Raw genomic sequence first — 23,660 nt, 5'->3', positions numbered from 1 at the left:
TAGTTTTACTGAAACTAGAATAACCATGCGATATGTGAGTACGTAATTATTATAGTTATAAAAAGACACTAAGAGAGTTGAGGTTCTTGAACAGACTTGAAACACCGTGGGTTCTATGCTGTTTATGTTCTTCATTTTTATCATCGAACTTAATTTCTTTGCTTTTTTAACCTCCCAAGTTATATCAACATGCTTTTATTTGTTAATACCTTTTCACTTTGCATGCTCTTATATATATATATATATATATATATATATATATATATGCAAAAATGTTGAAAAAAATTCCAAAGTTAAATCAAAGATTATTTTTTCAAAATAAATTTTTAGATTATAGTTAAAAAAAAAATTAAAAGAACAATGACATAAAAAGATGATTGTTCCAAAGACACATAAAGCTTCAATTTGGTCCCTGAAGTCTCAATTTATGCATTATTTAGTCCTTGAAGTTTTAGAGTTTTATATTTTGGTTTTAAACTTTATTTTCTAATGTTTAAGTCACCAAGTATTGAGAGAAAAGAGAGAAAGTTATTGAGAATTTTAAAGAAAGAGACAGAGGTCTATCATATATAATTCCTAGTATGAAAAAAACCGATGTTGAAATCAATAGGTTCATCTTGCATTGAGGAGTTTCATAGATGTTGTTTGAATTCTTTTTATCTTGCAATAAAAAATATATCATAGCTTAGGAAAGTTTTTTTTATTCATTTTAATTTTGGATTTTTAGATCTATTGGTGATTTTTTTTTTTTTTTTTTGAGAAAACAATATTATTAATAAGATCTCTACGATATTTTTCAATGTTTACAAGTGAAAACAAGTTTAAAAAATGGGTTGTTGGGGTCTAACTCATGCCTCAACTTTTCATCCTTTAAAAATGACTATAATTTGAACTAGAAAATGATATGTCGTTTACTTATACAGACAATGTATTCTAATCTATTTAAAAATAAATAAAACCACAGGTGCATGTTTATCCATCTAGACTCGGGCACATCTCACCTATTTATTAGACAACCTTTAACTTTTTTTTTTAATTTTAGAGTAAAATCAACTTCAAATAAATTTATTAAAATAATATTTAAACAATTATCCATTTATACCATTATTTTTAAGAACAATATATTTTTTATGGTAATATTAACTATTACTTTACGAATAATCATATATTAACTAATATGCAAAAAAAAGATTTAAAAATCTCATTAATTTTTAATAAGAATATAATATCTATTTTGTTATTTTGTTATTATAATTTCTTCAGATTTATTATTCTTAAATTTATTCAAACATCCATGTTAAAATGATCAATTCATGAGTTTTTCTATTTTTTTTTATTAAAATTTTCTTTCATAGTCATAATAAGTTTTTAATTGAAAATACACATTTTCTTCAAAACAAAAAAGAAATACATGAAAATTTTTTATTAAAAAATATATATTCCTTCTCTTTTTAATTCGAGTAATTGGAATTTTTGTGAATACTTTTTAATTTTTATTAGTTTTTATTCAATAAACCATGTTGTTAATAAAAAGGATATGTTATTGTCCAAAACAATTACATGAATGAGAGAAGAAAATTTTGACTAGAAAATATTTTTTTTTCTTTAATATTTAAGTCGCGGAATTTCTTACAAATATTCATTTTAATTTTTACATAATTAAATAAAAATAAATTTTGAAAAGTTCCTCGCTACACTGTACTAGTGTTATACTAAAAATAGGAGAAAAACAGGCTATTCTAAATCTTCGACTAGACGCATTGCCCTAACAATTATATACATATTCATTGCACTTATTATTCACAAAAACTAAATGTCGTGCTCTTTTTATTGTACACCACGCGACTGTAGTCCTTCTTACAGTTTACTATACTTTATTGTTTTTTTTTTTTTTTTCATTTTAGTTATCAATTTTTTTCCTTCTCAACTGAATGTTTCCGATGGTTAATTGCTTCTAATTTATTAAGAAACGGTAAAATTAAAAGATGAAGGATCAAAATAGAAAACTCAAGAAAAATATTTTGCAATTTAAAAACTTGCATGAAAAGTTTAGTCTAGTCCTTCTACTTTCTAAATTCTAAAATTTAGTCCTTTTATTTTTTAATTCAATTTTGCTTAAAAACTTTATTTTTTTAGTCCCTGATTTAAAAGATGAGAGAGTCTCTGGATTTCAATTGAAGAAAGAAAAAATCTTTGTTAATACCAATTACAATCATGAAAAATATCAATTTTAGTGTGAATGGGTTCCATTCGAAGAGTAGAGTTTTAGCTTGGTGTTCTTTGTCCTTCTCCTTACTTGGGATGGTAGATCTAGTCTCTAGAATATTTTTAAAATTGAGTTTATTTTGAGTTTCTTGACTAGTTTTTTGGTTATTTGAGGTCATTATTTGGTTTATAATAGTGTTTTTTAGGTGTTTTAAATTAAAAATAAGTTGAAAATTAAATTTTTAGATATAAGATACCCATAACCCAACTTCCCAATGACCCTTCAAACACTGGATTGTGGCTAGCAAACAACATGTCATATGCTGATATAAACAAACATTTTCTGCATTTTTTAAAAAATTATTTTCCACCCTTTCATATAAAAATAAAAAATGCTAGACTCGCAGGCCAAACCTCTTCTGAATGGACTAGACGTGTAGGTCCACGCACGAGCCCGACTTGTTTTTTTTTCTCTCTCTCTACATTTTACACTTTAGTCCATTCAAATAGATTATCTAAAAAATAACTTGAAATATTTTTTATTGGACACCATTGAAATTTTTTTTTCTTTTTATGAAATCAAAGTTTTTTTTAATGATATTAACAATCGCTCTTTTTGTACAATCCTTCAAGATTTTTTTATTTTATTTTATTTGATAGCTATATTTTTTTTGTTTGACTAAAATCTCTTTTTTTTTAATGAAATCTTTAGCATTGATTTTTATAGCCCTCCACAATGGTTGACTCATTATAAAGAAAATTGGCTCACAATAAAAACAATTTCCTTGCTGCTATAAAAACTACATTGCTAATAGTTACCTTTTTTTTTCGGTTTTGTTCAGTTCGGGTCAGTTTTTAGCATTCAAAACCAGAAAAACCAAAACATTTTTGTTGCTGCCGTTGTATACATTAATCTGAGCTTTGTGCCAGTGGAGGAACGAGATGTACTACATCTTGGATAGATTGTCATTTAGGATGGATCTAAAAATTCCAGAAAGCAAAAAAATCTCAAAAATATTTACCAGAAAACAATGAAACAATCTTAGTGTCTCATCTATGTCCCAAGAAAAGTTTGTAGCTGTCAAAACCATCACTATTTTCTGATAGTCATCTTCACAAGTGAGACTGTTGTTTACACCATCTACCTGAACTAGAAGTTCAGATTTGACCCTTCGAGATGATTCATGTTCCCTTTAAGCCTGAAGATTGAAATCATGAAGGGTTGGGGGAAAAGGGAGGGAGGCGGCTGGTTATAGGAGAAGGAAGGGGGAAAGCGGGGGGGAGAAGGAAGGGGGAAAGCGGGGGAGGGGGGCGGCCGGAAGGGTTAGGGTTTTCTTTTTATATCTTTTTTTTAGATTTAATTAAACCTGTTCGGTTTGGTCCGGTTCAATCGGTTTAAGCTTTTTTAAACCCAAACCGCACCAGACCGAGCGGTTTTTTTATTTTTTAATCGGTTTATTCGGTTTTTTCTATCGGTTCAGTTTTTCAGTTAATTTTTTCTCGGTTTTTTTGGTTTAATCGGTTGGTCGGTTTTTTTAAACACCCCTATAGCTTCATAACTAAAGCACTGTATACCTCCTCTCTATACAAGGGCGGAACAAGTCCAAGGAGCCATGGCACTTGTAAAGTTTAACAAAGTTTTCACTTTGGTCCTAAATATAAGTTTTATTTTAAACATATCCTTGAATTTAAGGCTGGTTTTATAGAAAATATGCATCTTCTCCCAAATAAAAAAGAAAACCCTATTATTTCATAACTTTATATGACATGTTAATGTATCCCGAAATATTTTATATTGGAACCCCCACACCTAAAATCGAAGTTCCATTATGGATGATAAGAGTTTCCACCAACTCTTCTGTTTATGTGACGCGATTCTAACCTAGATATACTGCCATGAGCAATCTTAAACATTGAACCGATGCGTTCATAGCTGCTGAAACATAAGCAAATGTATCAACGCAATTGATGATGGCACAACTTACCATCCTTCTATGATATGATATGATAGTACTCTTTATCTTTATCATCCCCAGTAATACAATGGTTTCGGGAGGGAGAAGAAGAAAAGAAGAAAAAGAGGGGCCTTTCAGAGGAGATGAAAATCAATGAACAAATTATAGGATTGCATCTCTGATTCCCTTGGCACTCGGGAGAACGATAAATGAATATGATCATAACATCTGCTTCTGAAGAGAAGTGGAATCGTTTCACCTAACAATGGCAGCAAAGTGGCAGAGGGCTTAAGATTGGCTTGCACAAGGAGCACATAAAGAAGAGAAAACACATACAAGTGGTTGAGGTCTATTATTGGAGCCTAGCAAACTCCATCGTGTGTTTTCATAACATCTCTTGATCAATTTCCTCTTACCAACAAGTAAATCCACTTCCCAACTGATAATTTTGTACAAAGCTGATGTCTGTAGAAAGAATAATGTGATACAAGCACCCTATGTGATTGTTCATTTTGATACAACAGATTAAGGCAGCAAAAATTTGTCCGAGGTTGATGTCAGATTGGATATCGCAATCGACACGCAAGTACTTCTCGCCACAACCTTCACAGGTTCAAACTTCAGCAAATGATATAATACAAAATCAAATATTGATGGTCGCTTCCCATAACCTAAGAACTCCATTACGACCACCGCTGCATATCCTTTTCCTTTCAAGGTCAGAAGCCACACATCTAACCTGTATATCACAAACAACGCCAGAAACAGAACAGGTGAAACAAGTTAGATGATGGTACATATGTTCCTCTAAAAAATTATTATTTCCAAGGACAGTAGAAACAAATGCCTATAAATATATCCAAACAAACATTCAGTTTTTTCATGGATCAGTTTTTTAGAAACGTGTCTATCATTATGATTTATCTGACTCGGAAGTCCGTTTCATCTTCATTGATTTTCATTAGAGCCAACACAGAGAAGGCAGAACCTAAGAGCAAACAAGTTCATATAAAGCAAATATCAAAAGATGTAGAGTAGCCCCATGAACTGCAGCCTTAAAATGCCCTCAGACTGCAGGCCACAACCAATTGCTATTGTGTAGGTGATTCCATTGAATGAAGGCTGCCTTTCGCTTATTTAGTTTAAGAAACGGCTGGCAGTAAATCCCTGATGGAGGAGCAATTTAACTGGATTTGAGCTTGCATCGAATATTCCTATTAATACACAAAAAAAAGATGCTACACACCAGCTCCAGCTGCAAAATCAACTGCTAGCGTTGCTGGCTAAGAAGTCAAGGTTTTGGAGAAAAATTAACCACATAAACAATGCTGGAATCAATCAACAAACTACCAGAACAGCACATCTGCTTTCTGGGTTTGTGGGAGATCATTTATTAATAGGGCAATATGAGATGAGACAAGGCCAAATGAGATCAACTGGCACAAGGGAAAGCCAAAGGATTGCTAGATTACACCTACCGGGCAAAGGAATTGTTGGATTAAGAAGCAGGCCTAAGAATAGCTTGGAGGTATAAAATATCTTATTATGGCCAATCAGTGGATAGAAACTTCGACAATAGAGCAAGTTGAATGAAAATCTTTAGATTGAAGAGAACATTTAATTCCCTTGCAAGATAATATCTAGAAATATTAGATAAGGACGAAACAACAGCTGAATAAAAAGTAGGCTCTACATTATCAAGGGTTCCATTCCACCTGGGCATTAACAGGACACAAGTTTACCTAAACAAACAACGGTTCAGACAGAGAGAGATCTCGTACAAAAAGGGCAATGAATAAGCAAATGTTAACATGTCAGTTTAGACATGGAAAACTTCAATAACTGAATTTATCATTCTGAGATAAATTCATGCACACCATCCTCCCATTTTTCAACCTTTGAAGGAAAACAATTAATCTCTAAGGTTATGGGTGGATTGAGGTTAAGTGCAGTTATGTGTTATGGAGTTAACATTTGACCCCCTTTAACCATGTTCAGTATACTTTTTAAGGTGAAGGTAAAAGAGGAAGATAACAGTTCACCCTAAAAAGGGGGTCAAGTGTTAAGCTAGTGGAGAAGATTTTGGAGCTTGTGCAAAAAAAATATTTTTGTTCTTCTTTTCTTCATATTCATACTTTACTTCCCTCTATTTTCCTCATACCCAACAATTAGGTTCCACCATTATACATTTATTATTATTTTTTATTATAATTAGTTTCAATATTAATTTTAAAAATTCTTGAGCCCCAGAATTACACATAATTTCTACACACCATACATTTACCATTCAACCATTATTTTTACACCCTTGACTTCAAACTTAACACTTAATCAACCCATGCAAAAACACTAATCCCCAATCCAAATTACTGGGAGTTTGGAGTCAAAATGCGTTCAATGCACTGAATCACCTTGAACTAAACATTTAATACTCTACATTAAACAGTTACTTATTTAGCATTTGACATTTTCTTTTTAACTCGGACAAAATGCAAACTATTTAAACTTGCCCAACATCTAAACATGTTTTTAGTGGCTCTAGGTGAGTTCATAAGGCTAAGGTTGTGTTTGGTTTGGGGTACAAAGTTGAAGATTAAATGTTATTGAGTCAAGTGTTAAGGGGGTGTAAGAAAGAGATTGAAGGACAATGTGTTAAGAATGCCTGCTAGGTGTGTAAAAATTATTTGTAATGGTGGAAACCAATAGTATTTTAATCAATATTAAATTAGAATATAATAAATAAATGAAAAATAGTGTAATGGTGGACCCAATCATAGGGTGTGAATGAGAGGGTAAATAAATATTGAATTTGAAAAAAAAAAAAAATATGCACAAACCACGAAACCCCCCCCCCCCCCCCCCCCACCCCCAATTTGGGGATTGTTAACTCTTTAAAGTTTTCCTCCCCACCCAAAAAACAAACACTCCCAAACATGGTTAAGGGGGTTATATGTTGACATATTAGTTTTGAAATTGGGAATGCTACCATTTGAATGGGGTCGAGAGGGTTTATGGGATGAGAGAGAAATTCTTGTTATAGAACACAAGGCCCAGTGTGTGTTTCAATGAACATATGCATGCAAGCAGAATTACCAGTAGTAACTAGGAACAAAGGGACAGTTTGATAGAACTAATACAATTCATACCATAGCAACTGTCCTTTGAGGTGTTCTGTAAAGTTGCCACCCAGACATTTTTGATCCCGTGCTAGAGAAGCCACCAAGTCTCTCTTGAGGCTGGTGAAAGAGGGACATAGAATTGTCAGCTGCTCCAATTCCCAGCCAGTGTTCCCCAGCATTGATGGATAATATAGGAGCGGTATGAATAGTAACATTCTTCACGCATCTTATGCCTTCTGCATACATTATGTAAAAAATGCTATCAGGACATATCATAAGACACTGAAAGCAAGCCATGACACCACGCTGAAATGATATCCATGAGCAAAGAAACTGTTTAATTTTACAGGAAGAAAGATGGTCAAAATGCATTTTTCAGTTGCGTGACTTCCAACCATTTACCAAGGTAAGACTAAAGACAAACTATGTTGCAATCCCATATAAAAAATCACACACCTAAGGTTGGCATACATTATGGTTTTTCCATTGGTAGACTGTACTGGCACCAAATTATTTTGGTTGACCACTCAATGTTAGTAAATAAAAGCTTTCACATATATGTAGTATATGGGGAAAAAATATCAATGGAGAGAAGTCCTCTTAAATTAAGGGTTAAATAGATGTCATCCTTGCATTCACAATCCTGTCAATGACAAATAGAAGGGGATTGAAAAACTAAAAGAGAGAGGGTGAGAGAGAGAGAATTGGAAAAAGAAAAAATTGATTGAAACAACAAACATGAATGAAGAGTTAACTTATCAGCTAGTAGGGCTTGGTAAATAAAGTACTCGTAAAAACAATTACATTCATTAGGATACATGTGTTCAGAGAGTTAATGAACTGAGAGAAGATACTAAGATTTCATGGAGAAGCACTGTGTTACTTCCTAAATAAAAATGCAGAAGCAAGATAATATCAGCACAGGTGATATACTATCCACCTATGCAAGTTGGATGAGACTGCTCAGGTTTGGAAAAATTGCATCTTGCCAAAGCCAGACATAGAAGAGCTCCAAAACAAAAAAGATATAAAGTTCAACTTGGCAAGAAAAATACTGCTCTTACCTTCCTCATTTTCCCAAAATCGGAGAAGACCATCAGTTGAACCTGAAAAAAGAAATTGCATTTTAGTACACATTTTAGCAGTTCATGTTGGCACTTGAAACATATTTTAGTATGAATCATTAGCATTCATGCTGATACTTAAGATATCATATAAACCTTCCTATAAATGATAAAAGATCTTATGCAATCAAATCACAACAAAGACAAAGTAGCAGATATTTACCTGTTATTATTCCTCTGTCTGACATGGAATACTCAACACACAGTATTGGACCAGCATGGCAGGCTAGAACAGCATCACATGTTCCTCGTGAAACGGACCACACTCTTGCAGTCCAATCATCACTACCAGTAATCAGTGTGTCTCCAACCATTCTAATTGACCTGCATAATGGATAGACACGTGGCTCCTTCACAACTATAATTAATAGTTATCATGGATAGGAAAAATACTCCACTCTGCTCACCGAATCCATTTTGTGTGCCCTAAAAGCTTGTGCATCTGCCTACCAGCACGGATGTCCCATATATTCGCAACCCTAGCAATGCAAATGTTAAAACAGGTTTTTTTTAGTAGTCAATTATAGAATAAAGACTCAAAAATATACTGTAGCATTTGCAGTTTCAGAGTACATACGCATCTCTACCAGCAGCAGCAAGGATTCCAGTGGAATCATCATACTCCATGCATAGGACTGCACTCGAGCAACGGCCAACCGTTGCCACACAAGTATCAGTTCGGACATCCCACATCTTAACAGTTCCATCATGTGCAGCAGTCAGGACACGTTCACCAGACAGCATACGGACACAGCTAACCTACAAGAATAAATAAACAAATTATTTTCCGATTCAATTATCTTTTACATATGTTTCGTTTGTAATCTCAGTAACATCCAAATTAGTTATATTGTTAGCAAAAAAGAAAAATTTAAACAAGCACTTTGGTTTGTGTTGCATACTTGCAACATGAAAGAGCAAGCATCGTGTTAGACAGAATCTCCAGAAAATCAATAATAAGAAAATCTTTGTTAAATTAAGAAAGAAAATAGCATAAGTAAATATATATATCTTTTCTAACACAGATATCTCAATCCAAGCATGACATGCACAATTGAAAGAACCTTTCACAGGAATTCAATGCTAGACTGATGCAACTTTCTGACATAAAAATATTGGATTAACAATGCATGCAACTCTGCAAAACCTTTCTAGTCCTATTCCTAATATAAAAAACTTGCATAGATGGTCTTAATAGGCAAACCTGTGCATCATGGCCCTTCAGCTCTTCAAGAAGCTGGGATGTTTGCTTATCCCATACAATAACAGACTGATCATCAGATCCTGATACCACTTTTCCTCGATCAGAACTTATAGCTCGAACAGTTCTGCAGCCCACAAATGTTAAGGTCAATCATAGGAGGAATGACCACTGAAGAAGCAGGGTCATCAGCACATACTGACTTGAATAAATCATCACAAATACATAAAAACAAGACACCTGGTATGCCCTTTCAGAGTTGCACGAAGTTCGGAACCACGAATGCTAGGATCCCAGATTTTAACCTGCATGATCATTCAAAAGAAATAAATGTCACTTAATACAATAATGCTGCTAAGACTTCACAGTTGCATCCATCAATTAATCCTAGCATGTGACGTCACAAAGGCTATGATCTACAGGGAAAACAAGCAAGCTGGATTACAGGATTGGCAATTTAACTAATCAGTTACAAGGCACGGTTGTTTCAGAGTGGTAGAAGTTTGAATGCTCCTGTCTTGATTCCTTCAATTTAGAGCCAAGAAACAGAAGCTTTAACACATGCAGTAAAGAGCGCTCAGAAAGCATGGCTCTGCAGTTAAACTTCCAGACATGAATTGTGTAAAGGAATTATACAGGAAAGGAAATTAATCTGTTATGCTAAATTACCATGCAGTCTGTGCTTCCACTGATAAAGAAACCAGCATCTTCACGGTCACCAACTAGATCCCAGACCTCTCTTCTGGTAACACAATGTAAGGCAGTAACGGCACCACTATGGCCTCTAAGTATGCGAACATTGGTTTGAAGTTTCTTCTGCCCAGCAGCAGATGAATCTTGTTTTCTAGGGGTTCCATTTTCATTTACTGCTCAAATCAGAAATAAACAGCAGTGTTGTAATCACAGAAGAAAATGAAAAAAGGGTGATATAATGGTAGACAAAATTATTGTAACATAGGTGACCATTGCTATGAAAAAACAAACCTGAAGTACCATCGGAAGCCCCTTTACGAACACGACCAAAAGAGTTTGCTCTGGATGGATCTCTGCTAAACATGCTTTGGACCCAGCTCCTGCCAATAACAGAAGCTTCTGCAGGTTGCTCATTCTCATCCATAGAATCTTTTGGGCGTGGGGAAGACAATCCAGGAGATCGCATGGATTGGGCTTTTACAGAAGAGATTCCCCAGTAACTGATACGAACTTGCTGGATGTGTGACAAGAATCCTCTGAGTTTTATCTGAACCAAAAAACAAAGCAAATTTCAGTAGCATGAAATCATAAAAGATGCAAGGAAATAGTGACAACCAAAAAATGGAACAAGATATTGACAAAATAACCATGTATCAAACCAATTTAAATCATCACCAAAACTCTGGGTTTCATGAGAAATATGTTGACGACTCAATGAATATTGAAATGAAAGAAAAGAAAGGATTTCTTAAATGCAGATGAAGTTGATTATCTCATTTAGTGCAAGTCTCTAAGCCCGAAGGATTGAGCAACTCCACAGTGGATAGTGATTATGGGACATGGACAATTGAACATAAGAATTATCATTTAGCACAGCACAGTGTCAGATGACATTCTCCAAATATCAAGATATGAAGACATAGGTCTCCGTGACAGATGTAATCTATGATGCCAAGAATATAAAACCTGACCACGATTGAGTGTTCATAATAGGTAATTATGTAAAATTTCTATCACAAAATGCATGAAATGCTTAGCTTTTACTCATTTCTGATATAAATAAATATGAGCTCTTGTATTTCCAGGACATAAGTGGACAGGATAATCATGCTATTAAAAGTTGAACATACCAAACAACCATGATTGAAGTGTCCTCCAAATCTAGTGAAATGCTTTTACTGATTCCTACCTTCACACTGCTTTATGTGTAAAGTTGCTTAATTTTGTTTTTTATGTCAAAAGTGAGTTTTTCTAAACTTCCACATAATCTGTTACTAAAAATAAGAACTAAAAAAAAATCAAATTGTTTAATGAATGCACTAAAGCAATGAACAAAGACAAAAGTTTCTTTTCCATATGGAAAGCAAAGAACCATTCCATTTACAAGGAAACCAACATCAGGGGCTCTTTTATCGCAAACCTCTATCAATTACATATTGGGGAAAGCACGCCACAGAAACAGCCACTTCAAAACAGTTAACAGAATTCCTCTCCGAAGCTGTAAATGCTAGCTTGTTTCTGATGACTATTTGGGATGGTACTTTCCAAAAAGAAGAGGAAAGGCCTACTAACAAGTACATGACTTCCAGAAAATACACTTCTGATAACTGGTGTGGAAATAGTTGAAACACTCTTTAGATGGGTACTTGTGAAGTAGTATACTCGATTGATTGTTTTTTAAATATACAAGAGCTCAAATAGAAAAAATAAAGATAGCTCAAATAGAGATTTTGAAAAAGTACAGCTACTAATATAGCTGGATATCCGACTCTCCTACACACGAATAGGAAAAGAATAGCAAATTGAAAATCCCTTACTTGGCTATTTTATCCTATATAAAGATTTGGGATGCATTGGCAAGAATTTCCATCTACTTTGGACACTATAGTTCACCTACGCCACTTCTCTTTTTTCAGAACTATAAGTAGAAGTATCAGGATGACACATGCTTGATACATATTTTGTCTTCTAAGTAAACCTAAATTCATTTTGTTCCAGAATCCGTGTGTTCCAAATAGTTTTATTCAACACCCACTCCATTCTGGAAGCTATTCTATTTGCTTTAGGACATGGTATGTCACACATCCATTTGTTGTTCAGTTACAAAAACATTCAAGTAAATCAGAACCAAAGGCATTATTGTATCAAATAGTTCATTGTGATTAGATATTTAAAAGTCAAGGAAGCTAAAATCACAGACAACACTGAACACTGAGGTATGAAGAGGTCCAATCACAATGGAAGTCCTGATAAAAACACCTGCATATACTGGCCAAAAAAGGGGCCAGGGTGCTATTGTGAACTATGGATCTTAATTAAACCATGGTCAAGCAGCATACAACCAGGAGTTAACTTACAAACTGCTTGTATCCAATATTATTCTTCTCTGCTATTGTTTCAATCATGTGCCAAGCATCAGTATCAAGAAGTCCCAATCCAGCCTTCACAATGACATGAAACATGATCACAGCAAGTAAGTGAAGCATGAAGGAGGGAATGAAAGTCGTGAAACAAAAGAAATACAGACAAAGAAGACCACCATGTGTAATGCCACAAGAATTAGTTGTGTTGTTACTAAAGCTGAATAATTGGCTGACCTGCAATAAAAATAAAAAAGCATAACACCTCAGAAGCTTGGCATGTCCATTCTAAAAGAAAGTGATTATTATAATCTTTCATCAAGGAAAGAACAGAAAAAGGGTTAAATTTCATGCATCCTAGAAGAACTGAAGAAAGTGCCTCCCAGTACTCAGTAGCTGTATGCTCTTTGTTTTTCCCCCTTTTCTCTATGTATGAGTGTGCAGGAGGGGCAGAGGGCAGAAATTAAACACAAAATGGCTTTATCTATGGATGCTCTTTGCAATTTATTATGGTCCTTTCATCACAAGAACCACCACATGACTCTAAGCATATGTTAGCTAACATCTCCATATTATTGTCACCAATAACTCATAAAAGACAGAATACTAACTATACCATTAGCTGAAGCTGGATTATTGACAAAGACCAATTAATGGATTGATGAACAGTTTTTTTAATTGTTTTTTAATCATTGTAACAAATATTAGCAAATAGTTAAACAATGAAAATTAATTAAGATTATCACAATTTTTTGAGAATGTGCAGCCATACTTGCTTGAAGGATGCTCCATTAGATACTCAAAGTACCCCTCCCAGAACCTGCAAGAAAATCAAACAGACCATCTAAAATTTCCATTTCTATGTTCTTTTCGACAATTAACAATTCATTAAAGCAACACCACAACAGGATTACGTGAGCTGCTCTAAAGACAAAAGAAAAGGAAGTTGAGATAAGATAAGATCAAAATATGATGGGAAAGATAGAATGAAAACAAATCCTAGTTTAAAGCAATAGGGAGTCATTTTACGAGAGACTGTAAAATGAAGTAATGACAATAAATGAAATCCAGCAGAAAATGACTAAATGTATACCGTAGCTCCTCCCATATAGACAGAGAAATAAGATGACGCTGGACATAGTCAGAAACATTATTAGCATCTCTTTTATACATCTCAGCAGATACTTCAAGGGCATCTCTAATGGTTGACACATCATTCCTGGAGGTTGCGCGACTAATTGCTGTTTTAAGCTGAATTTACACAGATAAAATATAGGGAATTAGGTAGCTTGAAAGGTCGCACAGGGAGAGGCAGAGTCAGGGAGGGTAAAAGAAGCTTAGATTCTGAAGCAACAATTTACATGTAAGTGGGAAACCATCATGGATATTCAACACAGAACTTAATCATCAAATCCACTATGATTTAATTTTGTAATGTAATTCAGAGATACATTTTAGAAATTTCAACCAATAGCAATTCTCTCATGCTAAAAGAAAGCCTTGATGCATCTTCTACATACCAGTTCTTTCACAGCAATAAACTGCTCATCAGTCAATTGACAGTGCCATCCCTACAAGAATAAAATCCAGAAAAAAGTTAGCTTAATCATAAGCACAGAAAAGATTAAATAAATTTATTCTCTCCTACGTACTGAGTGTATATGCTCCCTTATACATTCAACAAATCCACTACCACCAATCCCCTCCGCATCAGACTCAATCAGTGCTGCAAAGCCAGTAAACAAAACACCAATCAATATGCAGAACTCTTTTGAACTATAAAGTAAATAAAATTGAGAATTGAAAGGCATAAAATGTTGTCTAAAAAATGTCAATGAAAGGTTTAATCTCTTGTAGAAGCATACCAAGGATAGTGCCATATTCAAAAGATGAAAGTGGATCATCAGTGGCTCTTAGTTTAAGAAGACGCAGCCACAAACCCTGTATAGAAGTAAAAATAATACTTCAAACCAGAAGTACACGATTATGGAAAGAAGACAGACATAGTAATTTCAGCATTGTTATCAGCTTGAAATTCTACCAAATTTCATTTTGTTTCTACATCACAGAAGCACAGAAATAGAAATAAGATTGAACACCTAAATTTTACCTATTCTTGCATAGTTTATTCATAATATTATATTGCATGTAAGTTGCATCTTTGAAAAGTGAAATGATGTCTCCTAGCCTCTACAAACTTAAATTAATTGCATAACAGGTTCCGTTACAAGCAAGACTTTTCTTTCCATCAAGAGAAAACAGCAATAACAATTACCCATTCCAAACCCATGAATATGGGAGAAAATAAAGACAACAAAAAAGAAAACTTCTCAGATGAAGTTGGACCACAATATAAACACATATTCTAGCAGCTAGGATGATAGGCTGCATCCTAGAACTATGTCTGGTATTCTGATTGATTACAGTGAAACTCTAAATGGGAAAAAAATCCTTCAACTCCCAATAATCTAAGAAAGGAATGCTTAAAGGTTAAATCCAGTTAATATGAGTTACTACGTTTTAAGATTAAATCCAGTTAATATGAGTTACTACGTTTTAAGATTATAACATGATGAATTGAAATATAAAAAATCTACATACATTCCTATATGTGTTAATTACTGGAACTACCCAGAAAGTTCATTAGCATTCAAAAAAGAAAAAAAAAAAATTATACCTGCAGCTTAACTTTAATGTCCAAAACCATGCGCTCCCTTTCTGCCTGTGAAACATAAATATTCACTGATCAGGATAACCCAACTTCAAAAACAGAGCCACTGCTGCACCATTTATGATATAAAGAACTTACAGCCCTCTCCATGGGACTAAGAGAGTCCTTGCCCACTTGCACAGACGGTGAACTGGTCCAGAAATTAGAGATATTAGGAATTCACTATTACAAATCAAACTAAAATAATGAAAATTAGAATAAGTTATGTGGAACACGCATACAAACTTAGCAAAATACACACCTAGGAGTATGCTTTATGTAATCAAAAGCCCCACTTGCTGCTGCAAGAATTTGCTTCCTCTTCTCCTCATGTTCTTCTGACCTGATGTTTGCGGGAAACCTATCATAAGTAAATTTAGCGCCTGATCCTGAAAGAAATGAGGACATCAATGTTACTATAATGTTATAAAATCACTTGAGATGTATTTGTATCAATTTCACAGATTAATATACATTAAGACCTCAAATTTACCCAATATTCCAACATCTGGATCTGATATGGTTATAATTTCAGGCTCTACCCACGAAGAGGGGAGAACTGAAATGGGATTCTGACCCCTTCCAATTGCGTCTTGTAACTTGTCAAGAAGATTATAATTGTTTTCATCAGAATCAATAACTCTCTCCAAATAATCCAAGAAACCATGGGAGTCTAAGAACTGTGTTATCTGCAAGCAACAACAAAGTAAATACAAGGAGAACCAAATCAACCAATAAAAAAAATCAATGCAAAAATAAAAATAGATTTAAACACAAAATATCAAGTTCAATAATTTTCACAATTTAACGATGCAGATTTTTCTAAGTTGGTAAATGATGATGGGAAAAAAACTTCACCATGGCATCTGGTGGTTGGTTGGTTGACCGAGAGCGCTTCCTCAAAAATGCTTGAGTGTTGAAGGCATGAGTTGCAGTGTTTTCCTGCAAATAGTTAACTTCGTAAAATTAATTTGAAGAAGGTCATGGTAAGAATTTTTCAAATTAACTCAATGCGATAATAAGAAAAAGGAAAAAGACAGGAGAGTCGTACAATGAAATTCCGGTATCCACCTAAAATGGATGCAAAGAACTTTAGGAATATTAACCTGCATAGAATGCACAAATCTAACAAGTATTAGAATAAAAATAAGAACAGAAAATAATTAAGCTCTCCAAGTAAGACTATCCATCCTGAATTTTTGTATAATGGAAGCACCAACATGATACAAAACAGGTATTTAAAACCAAGTTCCCGTAAAGAGCAAACAGCGATCACCAGATTAACCATTAGAAATAGCTGGACAAATACAGAGTCATACTACATTGTTATAGAAAACATATAAACTGATTCACTAGTACCACCGGAAAACCTAGGAAACACATTATATCTGATAACATCATAATCAAATGGGAATATTATATGGGATAAATGTATGACTACAAATAATTATAGAGCATCTTTTGGAGAGTTTGTCCTAAACAAACAACACCAGAAAATTAGAAGCTCCAGGATTCCTGGAATAACCAATACACTGTTGGATTCTCTTTTACCACCAAGAAGGGGAAATAACAAAAAAACAGGAGACAGGTGGAGTGCTGTACATTATATGTAATTACATGCTTAGCAGTGCAATAACTAAACAAGCATTCAAGCTAAGAACTTAATTGCTGGCAACAAGCATAACCATCATTATTGCATTTTCAAAATAATTGCATGTCTTTATGCTTCTCCAATTCTCAGTTAAGCAAATAACTGAACATCCATCTTTTATATATAATAAAGACTATACCAATATAACAAAAATGCAGAGCAATTACAAAACCTATCAATTATATAGAGAGAATATTGTCAAAAGAGCTTTGATGAACAGTTTATGTAAACATGCAGTAAATTTAAACAAGGAAAGCAATGAGTACTTCATAAAGATTTCATGGTGCATCCAAGTATCACCTAAGTTGAAGGTCATGATCTTCTCCCCAAGGCTTGTTGCAGCCTTTAAAATATTGCTCAGATGAGCTAACCAGACCAGCTTTCATTTGATCTATTCCCATGACATTGGGGTACAATAGCTTCAGTATCTCACCCCGCAAGGTACTTAATTCTGGCTCTGGAATAGGGGGTATTTCCTCTGAGGTACAAATTCGGTTATACTCAAGGTCCACAACCACTACCTGCAATACAATGAAAAAGGGACAGAATAACATAAACCATAGCTCAACAAAGTGACCTAACAATAAAGCTGAAAGTATTTCAGACAATAAATATGAAATTCTGACATAAAACAGGAAAGGAAAGAAGATGCAAATTTGATTGAATATCAGTCTGTATAAGCAATAGAAGACCACATAGCAATACTCAAAGCTAAAATAAACCTCAATCCAAAACTAGTTAGGGTCAACAAAGGGATCTACCTCCACTCAGTTCTGTTAAGGGCTAAAAGACCATGCAGAAATCTGCTACCATCTAATAGAAATGAGAAGTATATTAATGTACATAGCTGCCTCTCAGTGCCACACATGAAAATGATAATTATACTGGACAATATTTGCACAGCTCCTTAATTGAAGAGAGAAACTGCACACCAATCAAAAAGAAAAATAGGAGAATGGGGGAGCCTAGATCCTAAGTACTAGATACCCTAAGATGAAGATGCAAGGGAAACACCTAATTATGGGCTTTACATGATCCTATAGTCATTTAATTTAATGACTCATGTTGTGTAAGTTCCCAGCATACATCTGAATCAGATAAGATTACATGACAGAATTCTCACAATTATATCACTAACCCAAAATGTGATAAACTTTAATCTTAAACTGTAAAAGTGATCCCAGCCCAGACATGTCATTATATCTTAGGTTGCCAACCAAACAAAAAATTCAAGAGTAATATGAAACTCACTTATGAAGTATTTTAGCAGGTAGGATCATACCCGCATTCTACATTTGAGCTTCTACTTATGCAAGGTATGCTGTAAATAACCCTACACTATTTGCACCATTTTCCAAGAGAATCCATCCACAGTTTGCACAACATGGCAATCACAGTTCTATTCATTTCAGGAATCAATTTCAAGTTACATCATATGATGAATGGATCCAGTATTGTTTTGAATTGTGCGCACCTTGCTCCTTCACTAGACACTCACTCCTCTTTCCTATCTACTAACAGCAAACAGAAATATCAAACCCTCTACGTAGACCAACTCAAGGCTGGCCATGCAGAAGTAAAGGTATGGGATAGAGGCTAAAAAAACATAAATGGTTACAGAACAGGTAACAGTTCATCTGTCAAGGGAGTAACCTGGCAAACAAAAACTCAGCGATCTCTATTGAGTAGAATGTGTATATTAATCGTTCTTTCCAAGAAGTTTAAAACACATGGACCAGTTCATGCTATGCATTCTATAAAGCAAAAGCGATCTCTATTAGCATTTTCAAATTATTCTACTCAGTTGAGCTGTCCCCGACACAAAAGAGCTGGTAGAGAAAATGCTGCCAAATTCCATGCTTAAGAAAAATAATATATAAACACAAATATTAAAGAAAAAGGCATGATAAAATATTACCAAGAATGACATCATTTATTAAGCCAAACAACCATAAGTTTAAGCAAAAAACTTACACCATCCATTGCAAGGTAAGATGTATCAACAGCTGAATGGAGACCCATCATATAAGGTGTAGGAGCATCAATATAGTCAACTCCACTGAAAAATAGTAATGGAATGTAGACATGCTTCAGCACAACAAACATAAAAATAATTAGAAGTGAGCTGATAAGAGAATCACATGAAGACATGAATATACCATCAGCCTATCCAGAGAATGAAAAACATTTTAGCTGCAATTTTCATCTATGAAGATGAAAAAGGTTCCAGCATTAGAAGGAAAACCTAGAAGTGATATTCTAGTCTGGTAAAAGAAGAGTGAATTTCCAAATAATTAAAACTCACCTGCCACCTAAGGGGATAAATCAAATGACATATGGCCTCTGATGCTAGGGTTAAAAGTGAATACCTGCCTCAGAAGAATATAGTACAATTAAAAACACAAAAGATATTAGCAAGTATTATTTGAACTAATGCTTCAATGGTAGATAAATCAAGAATTTGCAGACAAACAGCTGCTTTGGTAAAGAATGCAGACAACATTTTAGAACAGCCTATGGCCTTGAGTAAGAGAGCATGGTAAATATGAAAAGGATTTGCAGCCATTTAATTTCAAAACCAGTCTTCTTAATATTTTTATAGAATTTCTATCTTCAGAAAGACTGCTGACTAGAAATTTCATATCATGATAATTGAAATCCACTTGCACACTACAAAAACAGATCCATTAAATTGCTAATGTACTTTTCCTTGATTGTATACAAACCCAGGGATTAACAATTGGAAAAGAAGGCAATCAAATAATGGGAGCTAGTGGTTAGAGGCTTAGAGCAATGCATAAACACATCTAAATGGAGACCACATCAATTATTAATAACATAATTGGATGTTGACTCCCCTAACATTCCCAAAAAATCTAATTCAAACCATGTCCTGATAGTGGTAAACCAAAGCATACAAGATAGGTTCAACTGAAATAATAATCAAACCAACAATATCACTCACCTTGAAATAATTATCAAGCCAACAATATGGATTGGTTATTTACCATGGCCTCTAATAATACACACCCATGGAGGCTTGTTGGTTATTTCACAAACTCAAGGCATCTCTGCCATTTAATATGGATTTAAACAGATATTAAGCACCCAACATCACTAGCTGAAATTCACTGTATCATTCTTGTATGCATAACATACCAAAGTTGAAGCAGATTTAAAGGATATTAATACATAATCGGGAACCTAAAGTTAAACAAATGATGATGCAGAAACTTGACCAATAAAACCAATGCACATGTTTTAATAAGCATGCAAACATACCCCAGATGACTTCTGAAAATTTTCAGTGTAGTGAGAATAGTAAAGAGAATCAAATCAATGGTGATTAAATTTCATTACTTCTCTTAAACAATTATTATTTCTGTAAGGGTCAGAGAGATACTTGTTGGAACGAAGTAAAATCCTCCTTTCAAGCAACACGGCAGTAAAAAGTTTGAGCAAGTTGTCCACATCCAAACACTGTACCAATGGCTGAAATGATATCTGCATTCAGCAAAATCAAAAGTCATTTACTGTATAATAATGTGAATTTTTGTTAACCCTCCACTACACCACACAATCAGAAAAGGCAGAATCCAGCTAACAAAACCGAAGGGATAGGAAGTCATACCTCAACATGGGGGAGTCCATCTTTGGGTGGAGCCTCCACAGAAAGCAGGCAATTCTCAATGGCAAACAAGACCCGATCCTTTCCAGGAGTAGGCAAAGGTACATTGGAGACCATGTATGATATAACATCCCATAATGGCTTGCTGAAATTTTTATAGAGCTGAGAACATTAAATGAAATGAAAAGGATACAATGGAATTCCATTTTTTTAATGAACTGATAAACTTAGCCATACTATAAAATCTTATAACTATTAATTCATATTTTGATATTGTAGAGGTTGAGTCATGTGTGCATGTATACCAGGAAAAAGCCAAAAAGTTGGTAACCGAGTCCCAATTCTCACCTATTGCTAGCCATATCAGAGAACCTTCCATAACTAAAAGATACTTACCTACTTCCAGCAGGGGAAAAGCAAAGTGCAAATAACTCCTCCAGTGCAGTTCTAAGAACACCAAAACTAGGAGAGCGGGAAACAAGGCAGATACATTTGTCAGCAAATGAATTTGGAGGTATACGGTAAGCTTCAGCAATATCCTCGCTAACTGGATCTCGAAAGGCAATGCAACTAACATAAATTTTGGATCCATCACCCTCTGCAGAAAGATTTTACATTAAAAAGGAAAATATTTTTGAAAAAGTCTCACAAAAAATAAATAGAATCACACAAACAAAAAGGACAACACGTAAATAAATCAAGCTGTAAGAAATTCATATACATGAAATAAAACTGAAGCCATTGAGAAGTGAACAGACACTAAAAGTGAATGGCAGTAATGATTTCTGCTGTTCGTCAAACATAATTTCATATACTAGAGTTGAGTTTTATTGTTTTCTTTCTGGCACTGTAGAAGCGCATTCCACCCTAGTGCTTACATCTATAGAAATCATAAGAAATTTAAACACTATAAATCTTCAAAACAAACCCAGTGAGATTTATCAAGAAAGACAAAATTCATAAACATAAGGTTGGATCATGTTGCATGCTCTTCATGCTTCAAAGTTTCAAGGAAAAGAACAACTTGGCAAAATTCCACCCATTCACAATAAATCTGATTTACAGAAAACTTTAATTGTGAAATAAACAAATAGCTGACAGAATAAAAGGAAAAAAAATGTTACCAGTCAAAACAATGGGGTAACTTTTAGGAAATGTGGAGGAATCATTTGCATCAAGTCCTGACGGGTAAAACTCCACACCAGCAGGAAGCACACACTGCCAAACACCAATAATTAAATAATCAAAATCAGATCCACATAACAAAAAAAACAAAAACAAAAAAACATACAGTTGGGAGTTGAGGAGGAGGCGGAGGATAAAGACAGTGATTATCTGGAGGATATTGATCGAGTAGAGAAGGCAAATACAACACTCGCATTCCATGATATCCTTTGTTTCCATCCATAGTTCTCATCTCCGGACCCAACCCACACACTACAAAATACTCGAAGATCCCTGCCATTTTCTTTTCTTCTCTATTCTATTTCAACCAAACTTAAACCTTAGACAACACCAACCCCACCGCCACCATGGAATCCAAAATATTCACCAGATTGTAAACTCTAACATCATCTTTGGTATTGGAATAAGATAACCCCTATCTCTCTCTCTTTAGAAACTCTTCCTTCTCCAGTTGAGGACGGTTTTTCTTTCCATGGTCGGGATCTTTCATAGCTATCACACCGTGCCCGGGTCAAGTGGGGGTCGAGTCAACTCTTGAATTGGTGGATCAAACCGTATCTATTATAACAAAAGCTAAATAGCGCATGCAAAAATCACTATAAATTAAGATAAATTTCATTTTAAATTATAATAGTAGTTAATCTTATCTTTTCACAAGACTTTAATTTAGTTATTTGTGTTTTTCTTTCTTTTTTTCTTTTATAACAACTAAAATACATAATTATCCTATATTTGTTTATTGTTTGCTTGGTTCATGTAAGAGTTGTCATACCCAAGCACTATAGATCTAGCAAACACGTTAGAACCAAATCAGTTGGGGGTGGTGTGGTCGTTAAACCCAAAGCTTTTAGATCTGACTTGATCGCCACACCTAAAAACCTTAAACAATTTTAAAAAAAATTAATTAGCATTTCTGTTTAGAATAGTTAAAGATAGTTTAAATATTTTTTATAAAAAATATAAAAAAAATTATTTATGATACTTCAAGGGTAGTTTAAATGTTTTTTCAATAAAAATATTAATTAGCATTTTTGTTTAGAATAATACTTTAAAGATAGTTTAAATATTTTTTTATAAAAAATAAAAAATAATTATAAAAATAATTATTTAGAATACTTCAATGATAGTTTTAATGTTTTTTTTTATAAAAAAACTAATTGGTATGAGGAAATTAATGTAGATCAAAAGATATTTCAATGTGGATTGTAATATTAGTTCCATTTTCAACTTCTCATCTTATCTTTTCATGAGATATTTCTTTGGTTGTTTGCATTTTTTTTCTTTTCTCTCTCATGACAATGAAAATACACAATTGTTCTTTATTTGTTTGTTGTTTGCTTGGGTCACGCAAGAGTTGTCAGACCCAAGCACTATGGGTCTGATAAACACGCCAGACCCAACACTCTTGGGTCTGCCTGGCCGCTAGATCCAAGGCTCACGGGCCTAACTTGACCGCTAGACCCAAGAGCCTATAAAAAATTAAAAAATATATCTGATAGATCCATGAGCCTATAAAAAATTATAAACAAAATATTTAGGATATTTCAATAATAGTTTTAATGTTTTTTTTAGAAAAAATAAAAAATAATTATAAAAAAAATTTAGTATTTCTGTTTGAGATATTTTAAGGATAGTTTAAACTTTTTTTATAAAAAAATAAAAAAATAATTAAAATTTCTACTTAAGATACTTCAAGGATAGTTGAAATATTTTTTTAATAAAAAAACAAAAACAATTTTTGAAAAAACTTAATTAAGATTTCTGTTTAGTATACTTTAAAGATAGTTTTAAGTTTTTATATATAAAAAACAGAAAACATTCATAAAAAA

The 23,660-nt window shown here is 33.8% G+C and overlaps 1 protein-coding gene across 4 annotated transcripts; it reads right to left on the bottom strand.

Annotated features, from left to right (window-relative positions):
• Positions 1 to 4,479: 4,479 nt before the first annotated feature.
• Positions 4,480 to 22,360, bottom strand: LOC7453856 (DENN domain and WD repeat-containing protein SCD1). Of its 4 annotated transcripts, none has more exons than XM_052447569.1 (31): positions 21,938 to 22,360; positions 21,771 to 21,864; positions 21,043 to 21,244; positions 20,650 to 20,791; positions 20,422 to 20,522; positions 19,324 to 19,387; positions 18,993 to 19,106; positions 17,319 to 17,539; positions 16,419 to 16,473; positions 16,226 to 16,309; positions 15,861 to 16,056; positions 15,630 to 15,756; positions 15,467 to 15,518; positions 15,335 to 15,379; positions 14,523 to 14,598; positions 14,310 to 14,383; positions 14,178 to 14,228; positions 13,751 to 13,908; positions 13,430 to 13,477; positions 12,837 to 12,894; positions 12,655 to 12,738; positions 10,589 to 10,844; positions 10,274 to 10,470; positions 9,845 to 9,909; positions 9,608 to 9,731; positions 8,981 to 9,162; positions 8,811 to 8,882; positions 8,567 to 8,727; positions 8,344 to 8,385; positions 7,307 to 7,512; positions 4,480 to 4,899 (listed from the first exon to the last, which is right to left on the bottom strand). In XM_052447569.1, the coding sequence occupies exons 1-31, from the start codon at positions 22,109 to 22,111 to the stop codon at positions 4,804 to 4,806; spliced, it is 3,621 nt and encodes a 1,206-aa protein (XP_052303529.1). In that variant the 5' UTR covers positions 22,112 to 22,360; the 3' UTR covers positions 4,480 to 4,803. The 4 variants fall into 4 exon arrangements, with proteins under 4 accessions (XP_052303529.1, XP_052303530.1, XP_052303528.1 ...); XM_052447570.1 differs by having other exon boundaries at positions 7,307 to 7,515; positions 10,598 to 10,844; XM_052447568.1 differs by having other exon boundaries at positions 7,307 to 7,515; positions 21,938 to 22,359.
• Positions 22,361 to 23,660: the final 1,300 nt, after the last annotated feature.

The sequence above is a fragment of the Populus trichocarpa genome, chromosome 15 (assembly GCF_000002775.5).
Source record: "Populus trichocarpa isolate Nisqually-1 chromosome 15, P.trichocarpa_v4.1, whole genome shotgun sequence".
Taxonomy (NCBI): domain Eukaryota; kingdom Viridiplantae; phylum Streptophyta; class Magnoliopsida; order Malpighiales; family Salicaceae; genus Populus; species Populus trichocarpa.
Note: the sequence above shows the minus strand (reverse complement) of the source record. Positions and strands in the feature narration are given on the sequence as shown.